We start from the raw sequence: 18,931 nt of genomic DNA, 5'->3' as shown, positions 1-18,931 counted from the left end.
TTTTTCAGCTCATGACAATTTTGGATGGAAGCTTCTCTTTAACCTGTTGCCCTAAAATGTGGTGATAAGGAAGCAGCTGTTAAAAAACACAGTACAGAGTTAATTCAAATGATGCCACTGTTTATGAATCGCATGGATATGTTCATCTGTACCTATCTGCTCCGGGAGCAGATCCTTTACGCCTCCCGAGGACCTGGCTACTCCACAGAGAGGCATGGGGCAAACCTACAAGAGCAGGGGCTGCTGCCCTGTGCTTTGGGAAACTGCAACACGCCATCGAGAGGTGTGTTGCAGAAAGCAACAGCCAGCGATACGGCAGAAGATGATATTGCTATGAATTTTTTGTGTATATGGGCACACATGCTCACTTGTACACCTGTACCAGTATGTTGCTTATGACGCCATACGCAGGCTCACGAGCAGTTTCTTTGCCCACACTCGACGCAGAAGATGCCTAATGTAGTATTTTGAACATTTCTATACGCACTTGATGAAGATTTTCCTTATTTCCTAGGTGACTGTGCTCCTTCAAGAGGGCAGGAGCAAAGCTGCAGAGCACCCTCTGCGCGCCACCCCGAAGAGGGCAGAACTGAGGCTGTCGTTTAATAGCCTTGTTCTCGCTGCTGTCTCCAGGGCAGTGGCATGAGTACTGTTCACTCAAGTTTGGCCTCAGGAGAAAGCATTCAGGAAAGCTGCTCCACAGATCACCCCATCCATTAAATTAATGCTTTGCTGGCTAGAGTTTTGAGCCAAGCAAAACAAGAGCCTGGGCTTCAGAATACATATACCCTGTCAAATTGCATTTATCAAGATAAGGGTTATTAGAATCTTTTTTCTCTTGTGTGAATGAAATTGTAAGCTTAAAATGTCACTGAAGATTTATTAATCTGATACTCCTTCTGATAAGGACAACAAAGAGGGCATATAGGGAGCAGCTTATGAGAAGAAAAGTATATGTTTGTGCCTGACTGCAGAAGAGACAAAATATGAATAAGGCAATTTATCAGCGAGTATTCTGTAACCAAAAGATTCAAACCACATAAAGCAATATTAAAGTTATATATTGATTTCAGAGCCTTGCCATCTAAAATGCTTCATCTAAGTTTGATAGCTATGCAGAAAAATGCCTGTGATTTGCAAAAGACGGAATAAACCTGCATTTTTGAAATCTAGGCTGTAGAATCACTCTTTGTTCCAGAAAGCAGATGAATCATTCTAGCTTATGCACGATACTAAGTTTATCGTAGTGTACTGGAGGAGTACATAAAACCCCCCAGCAATAACGTGAGTGTTATTAAAGAGTGCAGCTCCAGTTAAGTTCCTCTGGTTTTACATGACAAACCTCCCAGCCTCTAAAGGAGCACAAACTTCTGATCACTTCAGCTGGAGTTTTCTATGCGCGTACGTAACAAAGGCAGGCAGAAAGGCAGGCAGGCAGGAAGGAAAAACACTGCAGAATTTGATCTCCTCATAACATCGCTAAGGAAACTCCAGCATTGCTTACCTATTTGCATGCAATTTATAGGCAACGATCTTCTCTAATCCTTCAAGGGTTTAGGTATGCGCTTAACCTCAGGAAGACCGATTGTTTGCTTAAAATTAAGCACATACATAAGGGTTTCGTAGGACCAAAGCGAAATTTGGTCACAAGGCTGAGCACAAGGCTGCCTGCAAAAGCACTGCCCCGGGAAGCTCCGGCGGTAACCTTTGCCAGGTTGTCCGTGCTGCCCCTCTGCCTGCTCTCCTGAAGCCTTCATGTGAAAACTAGTGACACCGTGCTAGAGGCTAAAGTATGTGCATCACCACGAGCATCTTCACCAGTGTTAACTATATATATATATTTTTTGCTGTTTCTGTCTTTACTGCTGTTGGGTTGTGTCCTTAACAGGGAGGAGTGACATCAAAGGGAGGTTCTCAAATATTTTTGCGTCAAGCAGACCGCTGTCAAAGCTTCATCCTTTTTGCATTCCACGTGTAAGTGCACAGGGCAAACAAATACAGTTCACTGCTTAACATGACACAGCAAACCCGGTGTAAATCACCGCTTTGGCCTTGTGAGCTATTAGGAGAGACAGGAGGCCAGCAGCTGACAGTGATTTAACTCTATTAGCACTGCTCCTGAGGGGGAGAAGACAACACTGTATTTAGAAGGCTAATATTCGCGTTGCCACAGCTGCTCCCACCACCACATCTGCACTAATTTTAAGAAACCACAGTCACAAGCAACATTTCCTCTCACTTGCAAAGGGCTTTGCCCATAACAGGGCTGAAGCTCCTTGACAAAACCTGGCTGTGGCACCTGTCCTGCTTTTGCTGGTGTTTTGCTCTTAGTCAATCTATTTTGCAAGAACTAATTCCCTCTGGACGCGGTCACTCCTAGACCATCTGTGATTACCTCTTTGGGAAAGAGCTGGGGGAGTGAATCAGCTCACTAGGTTTACAGACCTAAGTACAGCATCGCTAAAGAGCTGTAAGACAAAACAGCCGCTGGTGATGAGACTCTAATCTTCAGTTTTATATAGCATCATTTATGAGGAGCTTGTTGTCGCATAGTAACTCTTGTACCATCAGCCAAACAATTTTATATATAAATACAGAGATATATCTATAGTTAATGTTTATTCAATTTCTAATGTTAATAACAGTAACAAGAATGATAATACAGCTCCTAAGTAACATGTGTTTGTGAGTGTGTCCCCATGCAACTTTAAACACCTTTTTGCATGATATACAGAAAAACCCATTTGGCTACTGATACATATATTTTTTCATTGAGAGGGACTGTCTTTACAAAGTAATGAAGTCTCAAGTAGTTTTTCTCTTTTCTGTCTTCTTTTATAAGGCTTCAATATTTTTATTCAAAATATTTTCACTCAAAAGAGAGAAATCATAAGTCAGAACTTAGTTTTCCTGTGAGACTCTCTATCGAGTGGGTGCTAGTTTTGTAGCAGGTACGATGTTTGAAAGCACTGCATGTTAGTCGTACCATAGCTGATAATATGGCTTCAGCATTTTCTCAGAAAGTGTTACAAAAGCGCCTAGCAAAGAACCATCTTTCTTAAGGTTTTCTGAGAACAAAGCAGGAACCACTCAATCGGTTAAAATTTCATTAACAGGTCAACTCACCAGCCTTCTCCGTCTTGTGTTTTGGATTTTCAGGTCCCGGAAGGCAGGGGCAGGGCCCGTCACATCGGGCTGTGATGGCTTTGCCAGAAGTGCACGCGTGAAACTCCAACTTGCACTGGAATGATAAAAAGGCAAGAATGTGTTTTGAATTAGGACAAGATATAAAAGCAGCAGCTGTGGATTAAATGAGAAATTGCCTTTAGCAACAATGGCATTGGACAGATTGCAAAACCTCAGTCTCTTTTGAAAATGCCATTGTTTTTATTTTTACAGATAACAATACCAGCTACTTCCTATGCAGCGTTTGGCACTGGCACTTCTAAATGTGCCTCATAAAGTGTTATTATTCCCTGCTTACAGACATGGAATTTGCAGCAGAGAAAGAAACAACTTCTCCCAGGTGACCCGAGCAAGCAGCGGCAAAGCTGGGAAGCCAACACAGCCCGCCCGGACGCCAGCACAGCGCGCTCCTCCCCGTGCTGCGGCACCACGTTTCACCCACGAACGCTAGCGAACCGTGCCATGCACGACCTGCTGCTGGTTGATATCACTACGGGTTTATTAGCCTGGTCTTTCGAGGAGCTGGGAGCTCTCAGCTGCCCCTGAAAGCAACAGGTCCGGCTCCTTTTGAGTAACACCAGTGACCAGGCACCCATCGCTGCAGCAGTGGGGAGCGAGGGAAAGTCAGCTCTTCTGCAGAGGAAACGCCCAGCGAAGAGGCTCGGTCTCTGGCTGACGGGGCTGCTTCTCGTCAATACGTTGACCTCTCTGAACTAGGAGGAAATTTTACATCGTTCCTACAAACGACCATAAATTGCCTCAACGGTTAACAGCCCCATCCTAAAAGTCACCACCCGTCCTGCCGTCAAATCCAGAAATACAACAAAGTCATAAGGCAACTGAAGATTGAAGATTAAGCTATGAGCAGTAGACTACGCTCCTCTCTATCTGCGCGTCGTTGCTTGTCCTTTTCTCTCCCTAAAACCTCGGCAGACGGGATTTACAGCACCTCCTGACAATCACCGCAGTCGAACCATGCAGGCCAGCAGGACACGTGCAGGATTGGACAAATGAGGCAATTCAGTGGAATTAATATTGCAAAAGTGTGCTAGTTAAAAAGCCCTGATTTATACCATACTGACTATTCATCGCCTTTGCTGTTTGCATTACGTATATTTTATTGCTGACTTTCCTCTAAGAGCTCTGTGTCCGTGTAGCTGTTCTCCCTCTGCAGTTACTGCCTCAAAGACACTTTCCCCAGGCTGCATGCAGCAGTACAACTGCTGAAGACTGGACCAACGTACTCATAAAATGGAGTAAAAGAAAATACCTCACGGGAGCAAAAACGTGCAGGACGTTCTCTTTGTTGACGCCTAATGAACTGAATTCAATCCCACTTTTTTCCCCTCTTTGAGCACTGATTTTACCAGAACAGGGTCTGAGGCTTTTAATACAAGGGCGAGTTTTGCCCGTAGCACGGAGGCTGGCGCTCTTCCCTACAGAGACTGCCTCCTGCCAGGCAAACCTGGAAACGCGGGGCTCTAAAATCCCTTTAATAGGGCTGGGTTTTACTATAGATTATTTTTTTTCCACTTAAAAGTAGGTCAGCATGCATACACAGTGCGACACAGCACGTTTCGAGCTGTGCAGGCATCTTAAAGGCCGAAGGACACACGGCGTCAGACCAGAAGGTTACCCAGTGCGGATGCAGTGGGCAACTGTAGCTAGTACAGCAACTGCCGCTGAGCAAAATCACAGCAGCATCTTCTGTTATTTTGGTACACTGGAAGCCAAGAGAACAGAACAGGATGTTGTTACAAGATAAATGTCTCCTGCTTTGAAAGTACTGGACATATCTTGGCTTTGCCTCTGTTTATTTTTGTTAAAAGGGTTCATCTTTGCCCAGGCTTTAATCTAGCAGCAGGAGACCATTACCCTGTGCCTACAACCTATTCCGGCAGTGCTATCTCCCGGGCCACTTTGAACTTCAGTGCACCCTGGTGGCTGCATGCTCTGTGTGATGTTCTGCCTTTCTGATTTAGAAAATGCATGGGCACACGCACGCATGTGGTTTTGCTTAGCTTGCGCTTTGCTTATTTCTTGCAAGACTGTAGGGAATATAAGTACTTATTTTTCATCTGTCTGCTCCACAAACACACTTGCCTAATCGATGCCGTTTGCACAGAACACAAACACAACGGAAAACGCCTCAGAAGGATGGAGAAGGCTCTGAGTGCACCGTGCAGAAAAAGGAAACTCTTCTTCCGCAGCCTATTCTGATAGTCAAGACGTTGATGAGAGCTCACTCATAAATCTTTTTCCTGCAGTTGGAGTTGATGATTTAATTCCTTACACAACATCAATTAGTTACATACTTTATTATGCATACTAAATGTAAATTATGTATCTAAGCACTAGCAATTATACTTCCAAACCACCTTTAAGACGGTAAGGCCCATTTCAAGCCCATTATCGCGTGCAGTCAAGAAAAAAAGAGTTTTGTACATGGGAAGAGCAAGGCAAGTTTTTCCTCAGCATTCTTAATGTTTGATAAAAACGACTACTAAAAAGCTAAAACAAACCAAAAAAGACACTGAATAAAAAGGGCAATTTCTATGATCTGAACATGCAGAGTAAGAACGAGAGCTGCTCCTCTGCCACCTCCCTGGTGTTTGAACTGTCTTTGTTTACTATGAACCCCAAGGCCCACATAAACATCACTAAACCATTTCACTGCAAATGGAAAATCAGCTCTGTTATTTGTTGCTAAATGTATATGGAGATCGATAAAATATATGAGGGGAGAAACGGTTGAACATACTCATGGAAAATTCATAAATTAATTTATTCAACTAAGATGTGGGAAATTATTGCAGACAGTGTTTTGGCTAAAGTGTTCCCCAGAGAATCCGCTACTCGGATAATGATTCTCTCTTTATTGTCCGTGAATCTACAGCAATGTGTTTTGCATAAGCATTCACATTTGAGAGAGAAAGAAAATAGCTACATAAAATTTATTGCCAGCTATTTTATGCTTATCAGTCTCCAGCTTGTGGTCCCTACTAGAGGAGAACCTAGACATTTCTTAACGATGGAATAAAACAGCGTATCTCTCTGCCCCTCTTTACACTGGCTTTCCACTTTCAGCAGCCAGGTCTTGCTCTAACCTGCATGTTAGTAATATTGCTGAATTCACAGATCACGTTTCATCTCCAGCGCAGAAGGAACTGAGCACTTCAGGGACGGTTCCTCTGCTGCCAGCGTCCTAGGTGGCCTGGGATGTATTCTCACGCGACTCGTGTGCTACCGTTCGTGGGGCTGTGGAGAGGATGGACAACTGGAGCGCTCTGTGTCCCGGTGATCACACAACCAAGCTATTACGCAAGGGCACGAGGAAAGGGCACGCCTGACCCAGGGCTCGGCACGGTGACGGCTCTCCAAGACTCTCATCTTAACTTGAAAAAGTTATAATACAAAACCTATCTTCTAAAATCTTTTGTAGCCATGCTGCTGAAGGAGAAGATGATAACTTCCAGACTTTTACTTGCTTCTGTCGTTAATTGAAATGGGAATTAGCAAGGAGGGAAGAGGTCTAAGCATAGTTTTTGGTGGAAGCATGAAGGAATTAGCAGACAATACATATGATGGAAGATAAATTACCATGAAATCTCTTTCTCAAAAGACTGGCTCAAGGTTAGAATTGGAGGTCAAATTTTACAGTATACTAATTAAAATGTAATTTAAAATACAGAAATATTACATCTTACTAACAGCAGTTGCCTTAAAACTCTAGCGCTCAACAGTGCTTTTGCCTGGAGCAACGCTGGGCCTTCTTCAGCTGCAGCTTCTCGCATTGCCACGGGGAGTTACTTCAGTGCGGTTTGTTTTATGGTGCATCTTTTGTTCACTCACAATACGTCTCTTCAAAACTTCAGATACAAATAACAAAAGCTCATTATTTTCTGCCTTATCTTTTACTTACTACCTGCCACAGACAGAAGCTAAAACTTCCTGAAATTACAGCATATATATTTTTAATCCAGAGCTTCCTGATATCAGTATTTTTTCTTACCTATCTGTCTTAGCAGATAATTAGACTCCATTGGAGTTCAGACACCTGTTTGAGAGGGATTGTTTGTTTACATGCTTTAAAGCAGCGTTTGCCATTACTTCCTTAGCTAGGACTCTTATCAGTATTTTCTTTATAAGCCTCTGCTTCCAGTTTTCATCAGATGGAAAAAAAAATTACTGTGTTTGGAACACAGTGTCTCAGCCCAAGAGACTTAATTTTTTTCTTTTTTATAACTTGGCACAATAAAAACCGGTTCGGAATCTTTTCTTTAACTCATGAGAGGAGAAATTTCATACGATGCACTCCCGTTGCATCCTGCTGAACACGGGCCTGGAGAACGACGTGTTTCAGCAGGAATTCTGCACACTTTTCAGGCTCTGTAAAACCCGACATCCTGCAAACACAGTCCAGCTGGGGCAGTTTGGAGACAGCAAAGTCAACCACATGCATTCAGCAGAGCAAGACCCTAGTGCCCGCCTGAAATCCTGACCTGCGCCTTGAATTTTGGGCTATGTGACAGGGCGGTGTCATCCCCTAGCTCGCCTTCCCCACTGCCATGCACTTCTGCAGCCCTTTTTCTGCTCCGCAAGCCGGGGGATTGCACCGGCCCCGCTGCTGCGGGCTCCGGGGAAGGAGAGGGGCTGCAGGGGGAGAGCGCTGCCGACCTGGCACCGAGAAGACAGATCAAACTCTGGTGACTTGGGTGGCCTTAATCCACCCTGAAGTGGCTGCTCTACAGCCTGCCTGCCTTTTGGCTGACTGAGATGTCATTTCTCCGGGCACAGGCTTGCTGTATTTCTTCTATTCGAATGGTTATCTCCTTATGGCAGGACTGTCTTTTTTCCCCCCGTTTGTGCAGAGCTTAGTGCGGCTCAGCTCTGCTCCAAGATGGGACTGATGGGTGTTATTGCAATAAAAATAACAGATGGGCTGAAAAAAAAAAGTCACGTGTTTTCTATTAGAAGAGTTACCAGGCTAACACACAATTTACCTTTGCAACAACAGCTGTACAAAGATGTCTTACAAAAAACTCTTAAAATCTCTGGAGTTCTAATGAAGAGCTCTGTTCTCCTTACGAGAATATATAGCTGCCACTAAAATTAACGGGAGTTAAACATGCATGTCAAGGGTGGAATAAACTCTAATTAACACAATCTATTGTGTAAATACATATTGAGGCAATTTCGAAGCATGTACTAGCCATAGCTTTGAAGATGTTACAGATAATTGGCTCGGAAATTCCCATTTTTGCCAGAAATGACATGAAGGACCTTATTATCTCAGGTATACAAAACACATTTGAGTAAGTCTCTCATTGCACGCTTCGACAACAGGCTCGTGGTTCTTAATGTGGGAGAAGAGAACAGTCTCCTGGCGTCAAGACGAAAGAGACCTAGGTACCAAGCCGCTGATATTAAATAGGCTGAAGAGATTTATGCAGCTGGATGAAATAATGCCAAAAGGTCTCCGGCAGCAACGCCCCGAGCACTGCAGCTCTGCCCTCCGCAGTCCTGCAGCTCTAATGAGGCAGAGCGACAGGACTTCGCCCACGGGGTAAAATTAACCACGGAGCAGCGGGAAAGCATGGGACACCAGCAGCCTTTAAATGTCACTCCTTAAGTCAGGAGGTCACGTCATTAATGCTGTTCCACACTGGTGGCTCTAGACATCATTTCTGAGTCCCAGGATCATGCCCGCAATCTGAGCAACCTAAGCTGGTTCCTTGCACACAAACACGAGGACCGAAGCACTGCACTGATGCACAGACGTGCGCCGCGGGACATGCTTGGGCCCAGGGCAGGCCAGCCAGGCCGGCGGCTGGGCACCGGAGCCGCTCTGGGTGTGCGGGCGCTCACTGCCGTAGGTTGGCACCAGCTCAGCGATCCCTGCAGGATGCTTCATTGCACGGCATAATCATGTGCGACGCACGGTAATCACCGCATGAACTGTCTTTGGAGATGCTAACTCTCCAGTCAGAACTATTCGCAAGATCAGAATTCCAAATGCAAATGTAGCCAGCAATGCTGGCTTCTTTTAAAACAATATCTTATAGCTCGTATTTTATATCCACCTACAGAAAGAACACCCAAATGCATTTCCTGTTGGTGAACGTCTACTTTTCCTCCTGCAGGATTTGCACGATAGCTAGCTGCACATGGGAGTTTTTGCCTTCCAATACACTAACCCACCATGTCCTCAGATGCAGACATTAAACTCTCTCTCCTGCCGCATTTTTTTTTTTTCATTTCTATATTTCTTATGTTGCTTTTGCGTCTATCCGATGATTCTAACTCTTCATAATCACAAGTTGGGAGTTCATGGCTAATACTGTTATTCAAAGTGGAAAGAAGCTACTTAAAATGTTTTAATAGAGCAAAGCCATCTTAGTGCGAAAGTAAAGAAAACCACAGGAAAACAATTGGAGATTTGGAACGATCGATGCTGCTTGAAATGTACTGCCATGTAATTGAGATGCATTTGCATTCTGTAGCCATTTACTGATCACATGAGAACGATGATTTGTCATTTTTACTCGCTTCAAATTACTGAAGGCAATTTAATTTCTCTCATGGAGACAACGCATCAGATAACGTGAACATAATCAAGAGGTAACGATCTGTGGCTCCTTGCACATACAGATACTCCACTTACCAGCTAAACAACACCCTACATATGGCAGAGGGGAGGCAATGCAAGACATTCAGATCCCCAAGCACAGGGTCTCTACCCAGGCAATGACACTTTAAACAGAGCAATGTAGCTGAGATAGCAACTCTGTCAATCTAGATGATCAGATGAGGCAATACTCCATCTACTCAGTCAGCCACAGATCCATCTGTCCATACCTGGGAAAAAGAGCAGCATCTGGTGACTGATATAAAAGGCAGGCATGTTCTCTTCAGGCTTTTATGCAATTAGTATGACAGTAATATTTTAGCATCTCAAAAATTTCACAGCCAACTCTCCCCATCAATCAGCAATTCCAACGTCATATGTCATCTGCAGAGTTCCCCTATGAGAACTGCAGCACAAGAGCTTAAAGCAAGGAACTAAGCATTGGCATTAAGTGAGGGTCCCACACTTTTGCACTCTATTTGCAACTGTTTTAAGGTGTCTGATGCATCTGGTAGTGTGTCATTAAGGATAAGGTTCTGATATGTGCAGGTTGAGAATAGTCCAGAAGTACATTTTAACCGTCTCTCTGAAATACATATTTTTACAAATCTAAGTTGAAGGAAAGTTGCTACTATGCCTGCATTGCTTCTTAAAACACTGATGAATGAGTCTACCTGGAGCTTTCTCCACTATCTATTCCTTCTCTAGCAACCTTGCCATAAATAACAGAGTAACAGTTAAAGCAGCAGATAACATTCATAGTTTCATGCTTCCCAGGGCTTGCATCCTAAAATCCTTGGGCAGACTGAGGAAGTACCTGGAATTGTCTCAGAGCCCACACGGACAAGGATCGGTAGAGCTTATAGGAGAGACCAAGGGAAGAGTCGTGGGTCAGGCTAGGTGCTGCTCTTCCTGCTTCTGAGCTTGCACATCCTTTGCTAGCAATAATAATTACAAAGACCCTCCTGTCCTTAACTCAGTGTATTTTTGCTTCTAGAATGAGTAAAAATGTTGAGGCTAAAGGATATAGATGCATGGGAAAGACCACCCTGGCTTGTTTCACATCGTAAGTGGTTGCACTGTGAGCAGCTGAAGTGCATACATCTTTATTGCAAACCTCAGTAAATTACCTGTGCTACCACACAACGCTCATCATGGGACTTTATGCCCAGAAGTGCCTCTGTAAAAGTGGAAATGTGAGCATTTACAGCGTGCGTGCTTGGTTTCCAAATGGCATGTCATCCGTGCTTAACCAAACTTTCTGTCTTTCCCTGTGAGAGCTGAAGGTCAGTCTGGGTTTCTCTCTTTCCGCATACTAAATTCCACTAGGCCAATCTTCCTCTCCACAATACTTGAGTTATCCTCTTGCTTTCCAGTAAAATCTGTCAGGTTAATTAGTTCACAAGAGGTTTGCTCTGGTTTCAACGATTGTGACGTTTCCCTAGCAGGCTTCATTCCTTGCTATTGATGTATGACAAGTATGGTATCAAGTAAACTTTCAGATCTCACAGACAGTTTTCAGAGCTGGACACATTTGCCTGTTGTTTATAAATGCAGCAGATCTGAGGTTTAAGTAATAATATCAAATAAACAGCATTCGACGGTACCATTTCTCTGGCTGCTTTCAGAGCAGCAGCAAAATTTAAGTGCTAAAAATGCCAATCTATTTTTTAATTGACTCCTCAGAATTTGTATTTTGTAAAGAATAAAGCAAAACAAAAGCTAAACCAAAAGCCCCAATGGCAAAAAGCACAGGAACAAAACCTTTGGCAAATAAGCTTAGGGAATGTATTTTGGAGCATAGCAACCAATGAAGAGTAAGCTGGCTTGAGCTTTGAAGTTAAAGCTTGCAGCAATGCTTCTGATTTCTAAAGGTGACAATAGAAACAACAAAAATTAAAAACAAAACAAAACAACCCCCCCCCCCACAACAAACCCCAGGCCTAGTTCAATGCTTAGTGAATGGACTCGCTGTGAAAGACGCCCATACAAAGAAAGCAGAATTAGTCTGTTTGCTCAAAAATTAAGTAACCACAGCTAATCCTTTTGCAGTATTATCCTGTTTCGGCCTTTAATAAATCTGCTTCAAATTAAAGATGTGCCCAAGCCAAGAAATACCTCTTTTGATGTTTAAAATGGCTCATATAAGCTGTTTGCTGGTAAAAGCTCAAAATGTGAACTTTGAAACTAGAAAAACGGTCATTTTTCTGTGCTGGGAGGCTAGCAACTCTCAGGAAGTTCTGAGCATTTGTGAGCACAACTTTCAAGCATCTGAAGCATTAGTGCATCCTCCTCCTATGCACGAAGGAAAAGATCCTGAATGCAAGTGTTGTACAAGGCAGTTACGGAAAAGCAGCTAATCCCCTTGTCCAACAGCACCTATATCATATCATCTGGAAACTGGAACAAGGAATTTCACATTTTAAGAAAATTGTTATGGATATTGGAACAAGGTAACTAAACTGGTGTAAACCACATTTTTGTTTAAGCTTATGTGATTAGCTATGAGTTAGTGCAACTAACTGACATAGTCCTGCTTCCTCTTCCTGCCCAGAGTACGACTTTCAATGCTTGTACTTCGGCATACATTTTGTAATATAAATAACAGCATTTTTCCCCATTATGGCTTTGCTTGCAGAAAGGAGGTTTTGGCTCCATGCATAAAACACATAACATGCAAACTGAAAAAACAGCAAAAGTAATTGGGTCATCCCCAGTGCAATGCAACTGATGCTGTCACAGATAATATTTTAAGGAAACTACAGCCACTGCAGACAGAACAACATATTTAATTGATGGGTTTTTAAGCTCCATCACATTCCAATTTGCTTGATTTGGCAGTCACAACTGTGATTCTAATCAAGTTAGAAAAGGGACCCTATGATTACCATCATCAAGATTGTTAGGTTGTCCAAAATGAACGAATGCTGTCCTTGCAAACCTTCCTTATTGTTGCCATCTCGTTTTCAAAATGTGTTTTCTTACTCAATGCAAAAGTGCCCACTGCATAGGGCAAATCATCAACCAACCACACAATTCTTAAAAGCAGAAAACTACTCAAACCTAGTTGCTTTGTGCTTTGATCATCCCCTTCAAAGGAAATTGTTGCAGCTCTAGAGGGAGGCCTGGGAACTTATTTCCTTGAAATTTTCCTGAAATTATATTAACATGCAGAGGTCATGGTTAAGTGCAAGGAAGCCATGTGCCTTTCTCTAGCGTGGGTTCTCTCTCCATCCTTTGGCCTCTTCTCACTCCTCTTCCTGAGTAATTTTGACTAATCAACCATGATAACGATGGGAGCAAGCCACGAAGCCATAAAAGGTGGCACCCACTCTCGACAGGACATGACCGTGACACGTTCGCTTTAATTTCTACTTTTTCTCTCCCTTCCTCAGCCACAAGACTTTGATCCTACAGAGTCTGAACCAGGCAGATCCATGAATCCTCTTCCCTTCAAAGCATGTAGGGCAGAAGACCCCTGCCTCAAGCATATTTTTAGTGTAATAATTCAGCACAATGAGGACCTGCCTTCTGAGTCCTATTGCAGTTCAACTGACAGACAGCAGCGAATAATACTGAAGGGCGGCATTGTTTACAACAGGTTCTATTTTTAATTATGTTCACTGTGGAACAAATATATACCTACATTTAAGACAAGCTGAATTATGACTTATTCTGGTTCCATGTAGTTTTCACCTGGAGCAGTACATATTATTTCCCTCCTTGCATTCGCCTGAATTCTCATTAACCTTTCTGTCAAGGTTGCATTAAACATGCCTTGTTAATTCACCATGTTCTTTGAGAAATCTGACATGGAAATGGCAAATGCTTATCTAAAAATCCCCTCTGGTTTAATGAGGTACATAACAAGAAACACAAAATCCTAGTTTACAACACAGGTTTGATTTGAGCTTCGCTACTTCAATGAGTTTACTAGCCAGCCTATCTGAATTGCTTGAGCATATGTCCTTAGGGGAGCAGAAGAAAAGGTCATGGTTCCTGGAGGAATCTAAAGGCTTAAAGAACATCCCCCAGATTGGATTGTTTTTACTATTCTAATACGACATTCTACAGCATGTGTGCCTCCTAAATAAAAACCTTTTACAGTTAACTTATGCTGCTCTTACTCTCGCAGTTACCATAGGTCAAGGCACTAAATTTCTCAAGAGAGTTTACAACTTTGAGGGCATTTCTAACGAGAAGTTCTTGCAATCTTGGTGCAACACAAGGTAATGCAATAAGTGAATATTTATATTCAAGTAGGTTTTGTGTGACACATGTTGTATGTTCAATAAACAACAGGCAGTTAACAGAGCATTTGTTAATCCTCAAAAAAGATCCCAAACCAATTTGATTGACTGATACTGAGGTACTACATCTATCCTATTAAATCTAGTTAGAAAATATTCAGCAAGACAATTGCGCAATGAAATTTCCATTTCCATGGCTCCTTTCATCTACAAAGGAGTCAAAGTCTTCTTACAAATATACACTACTACTGAAGTGCAGCCAACTCTGCAGCAGGAAATATCAAACACACTGCACCAGCACACGACATTCTGGGTTATGCTAGGGGAGTGCTGATATTTAAAATGCTGAGAGGTGACAAGACCCAATTATCCAGATTAGAATACTGAAATATATTCCAATACTGCGGTTTTCATATATATATATATATATATATATATATGTATATATATATATTTTAATCTACTGGCTCCTAAAATTCAGTCCAGTGTATCATGACTTTAAGCATACTGATAATCGCTTTGCTTTTTGTACACATCTTTCTTGGCCAAGCAAAGCAGTTCATGGACCCCGTGCCAGATGCCCACAGACTACCTGTCAGAATCCACTGCTCTTTTAAAACCATAAATCAACCAATGTGGTGATCCTCCTAGATAAAATCACTAGCTCAGATGACAAAACTGGGTACTTAGTAGGTCTCATGCACATAGCTAGAGATTCAGACTTTTTTCATTGACTTAGCTAGGTGCTGAAACAGAGTGACACTAGATCTAATCTAGAAGAGTAAAACAGTTGTCTCTTAGCAGAAAGAATGATGACTGGAGATAAAATGATTTCAAATTGGAAAAGTCCTACGAGCAACAAATTCTGCAAAAAAGTCTTGCTATAGTTAAAAAAAAAAAAAAAGAAAAACAATTTTTCACTTATTTTGCCAATAGTTGCACATAATGAGGTACACCAACTGTCAAAACTCCTCAGTTTTTCCCTAGTTAACAGGAGCACTTAAAATCCAAACAGTTTAAGTAACAAAAATCATATGAGTAAAACCGCAGAACCTGTTGTATAGTCTGGACACTAACACAGCAGTAGAATTACTAATTCTTGGGATTAATATATTCCCAGTCTCTAGAGGGCCACTGCGCGTATGATGTTTCTGGCATATATTCTGTTACTCTCTAAAATAAATCCATCAAGAATTAGTGAAAGTTATTAGTAAAACTTAGACGTTATCTCCCAGAGAACTCCAAGTCTCCAAAGGTTAGAAGTGTTTTCCTTCAATGAGACGTACGATGACCTCATAAATATTAATAGACCCTCTGAACTGGAAAATGCCAGCTATTCTAGCTTCAGTGTAATATTACAGTACTGAACAAAATGGCATACAAGAACATTTTTACAAAAGTTTACCTCAATAGAAGCCTAACTAAAACAGCAGTTTGCAAGTCATACTGGCATGCTTCAAAAGTCCATGAAAAATGCTTGGAGAATGCATTTGCATATTGAAAGCTGATTCAGCCCATTAGGCTGAGATTAATTTTTCCCTAAAATTTTATATATAATAGCTTAATAGTCAAAAGATTTACCTAGAAAATAAATCAGTATTTTCAAATAGTTACATACCAGTGACAGCCAAAATGTTTTAATGAGCAAGAGATTTATTTGGGTTTTTTTTGCAGCTTCTTTCAAAAAAAGCTACTTCAAAGAACTACAACACAGCAAAGCTCTCATGTTTAATACTGTACCCTTAGTTGAACGGTTAATTTTCCACTTATTGGTTTGTCCACTTATTCCCCATTTACCATTTGTGTGACTGCTACATTCGTTCCAAGCAGCTGAGCTCAAAGCCAGTCGCAGCCATTAGCTCAGCTGTGACTCTCCAGACCCGAGACTCCCTTTCCCCATGCAGAGGTCTCAGGTATACCCGTATGTCCTCCAAATAGCCTCCTAAATACCCTCCTAAGAGACAATACATCACCCTTCACCCATCACGTATAACAACACTGTAAATTACTGCTGAAGCTTCACCAAATTAAAACTCAAAGATGATTGCTTTTTTGGGAAGACTTTATAGACTACTTCTATAGCAAGCCTTGAAACCACTTCTTTCAGCTGAAAAGGGGCTGCATGTGGTTTCTGCCACAATACCCGAGTTGTCCAGAGGATGTCACCTTTGAAATGCATGGAACTGAGGCACCTTCCCCAAGTCCTGCTGTTCCAATTGAAACTCCAGGCAGAGTTAACCACTGCTTGGGAGGGATGTGCTGCAGGAAAATTGGGTCCTCCAGGTGTTACTGGCTGAACACTGCAACGTGCCTTCAACAGTGCCTTTTCTCATCTAAACTTGGAAGGTGTCTAATTCCCTGCAGAATCAATGAGAATGATGACTATTTCAATTAGTTTGCCACGATTAATGCACACAGTGACTGAAAAAGAGGTCTCCATAGAGCTGACTCGCAGATGGGATTTGGTGTGCCCAACTTGCGGACATCTAACGCCTCAGACGGACGCTAAGGTTCTCAGCCTGGCTACCTGCACGTTTGCCATACACTTTATAGACTAGCCCTCACCGTCTTGCAGCTCTATCTGCTCTCCTTTGAGCTGGTGCTGGGGGGAGCTTCTCCAGTGTTCGGAGGTTCAAATCTCTCATTTAAGCAGAGTAATTTTTCTCTCTAAAGCTGTAAAACTCCCATGGTCACTCCCTCATTGTTTGGAGGTGACAAACCTGGTCAGAGCTCACCATTCATGCTCTAGGACCACCTGCAAGACAGCGAGTGGTACAGAAGAGATTCCTAGGAAACCACCTGGAGGATTTATGGTGACATCACCTGCTTCCTGCTCCTTCTTCCCCTCAGCCCCACCTCCAACTCGCTCCTCTACCCTCCCTGAGGAAGAGGATAACATGGTAAGCGTGTCCGATCCCTCACTTCTTTGGGGAGGCATTTAAAAAGTCAGTGAATCCCAACCTCTGCCCCTCGATAACGGTGCTAGCCCCTTCTCGTTCTGCCCCAAAGCTGGTGGGGCAGCCAGAGAAAGCCTAGCTGCCCTTCCGAGCTGCCTTTTCCGAGGTCTCCTTTGTCTCATGTCCACAAGGAGGGTCTCCTCGAGTGAGGTGCTTACGAGGGGACACGACCCGGCTCATTCCGATTAAGAACGAAACGCGAACGGGTGAACTTTGCTGTCGGAGCGATGCTGAAGGACGACGAGCAGCATGCAGGGCTCAGCTGCGGTCCCGCGTACGAGGCCGCCAGGGAAAGCCATCCCCAAGCAGTGGCTAGGCTGATGGGTGGAAACCGAGGGAACACGGCTGATTTGCGCAACTCCCTGGGAAGAAGAGCATTAATTTAAGGAAGATTAGATTGTCACAATTGCCCTGACAAGAGCGCCTGTCTAGCAAGGCCTTGAGCCTGTATTTTGGGCCACCACCGTGCCCTAGCCGAGACCTTAAAAATACTGTCAATACAGGCTGTCACCAGCGCTATATTTCCTTGTCACTCTCTAAGTGTGACTGGTTTGCCAAGATCAAGACTAAATTCATGAGCAGCAGCAAGGGCACCTAACATGAATTACACAACTGTCTTTCCTTCCCAGGCTCCCGGATAAGCGAAAGAAAATGCTTTCCCTGCATACACTGCTGCTTTTTATATCCACACCATATTGGCTGTGCAAGCACGCATGACTGCTCAGCTCATCCCACCGTCTCCTCCCTGCTCCCAAAACAAAGATGACGGTCGGTAACAGAGAGGCATTTGGCTATTACATATCAAAGCCTGTATTATAAAACGCACTGATACCGTGACAGAGTGTTTTGCCTCCTCGGATAAAATGAAAAGGGGGGCAGAAGTGGTGGTGATTTTCTAAGGGGAATTTAGTGCAGAGGAAAGGGACTTTTTGCAGCTCTGGAGAGGCAGTGCGTGCGCGGAGAGCTCCAGCTCAGGAGACAGAAGAGCTCTCCATCAATGGTGAGGAGGGAAGGAAAGCACAAGAACAAGGCGATCAGATGATTAGAGGAAAGAAGGAATAGGAAAGGACCTTTCCCTCCTCCCCAAAAGCACAGGTACAAAGACGAAACCAAGGGCAACAGACAGAAAGCCTTAAAGAGCGCGTCCAGGAAGAGCCCGTGAAGTCAAAGAATTGGCTTTTTAAAATCCTGACGGTGGTACCCCAGGTCCGGGCAGAAGCACTGAAATGACTGTTAATAGGGAGCAAGCACCAGGCCTAGAGAACACCAGATTCAGGGAGGCTGCACACGAGTCAAGTCCCCTCCTCCCAAACCCCGGACACGGCACGAAGCCCAAGGTTCAAAACGAGGGACCCAGAGATGAGCGATGAGCAGAGAAACCCAGACAGCGCCCTCAGCTCTCACAGGAGTGAAAGATGATGTCTTGAGCATACCAACAAAGCAATAAATCCCACAGAGTAATCTTCCATCCCGAAAGCATGGTGTACACTTAGTCTTGAGAATTTTTGCCCAAGGGAAGAAGATACTGGAGTTTCAGTGTCAGCTCACATCTCAGATTCTCTTCTAAATGTATCTGTAAATTGGTCACTCAATTTACTGGGAAGCTGCAAGATTTGATACTGGAAGGAAGCAACCCACTGTTTTCTCTGAACAAGGATTAAATGATAAAATTTTAGACACTGATGGACTGGGCTTGATTCAACATGCCAATGTAGAGATAATCAGTCATAATGAAGAAAGCTTTTTTCTGAACCATTTCTGCCGAAGTTTATAAGCTTCGCTGCTGACAGTTATTTGGTTCATTCAAAGATTTACAAATATTCTGCGCTATGTGGGGTCTCATTCTTCCACTGATGGCACGTAAATGTTTATGATAGTGCAACAAAAGAAAAGCATATTAATTAAAAAGT

At 43.2% G+C, this 18,931-nt stretch overlaps 1 protein-coding gene across 1 annotated transcript in view; it reads right to left on the bottom strand.

Annotated features, from left to right (window-relative positions):
• The window catches only part of SPOCK1 (SPARC (osteonectin), cwcv and kazal like domains proteoglycan 1), a 320,719-nt gene that overhangs the window by 61,923 nt on the left and 239,865 nt on the right, over positions 1-18,931 (bottom strand). The window contains exon 6 of the mRNA XM_067304911.1: positions 3,127-3,241. Within this exon, the coding sequence (XP_067161012.1) occupies positions 3,127-3,241 (115 nt within the window). The remainder of the gene's footprint in view (positions 1-3,126; positions 3,242-18,931) is intronic.

Source organism: Apteryx mantelli, chromosome 14, assembly GCF_036417845.1.
Source record: "Apteryx mantelli isolate bAptMan1 chromosome 14, bAptMan1.hap1, whole genome shotgun sequence".
Taxonomy (NCBI): Eukaryota; Metazoa; Chordata; class Aves; order Apterygiformes; family Apterygidae; genus Apteryx; species Apteryx mantelli.
Note: the sequence above shows the minus strand (reverse complement) of the source record. Positions and strands in the feature narration are given on the sequence as shown.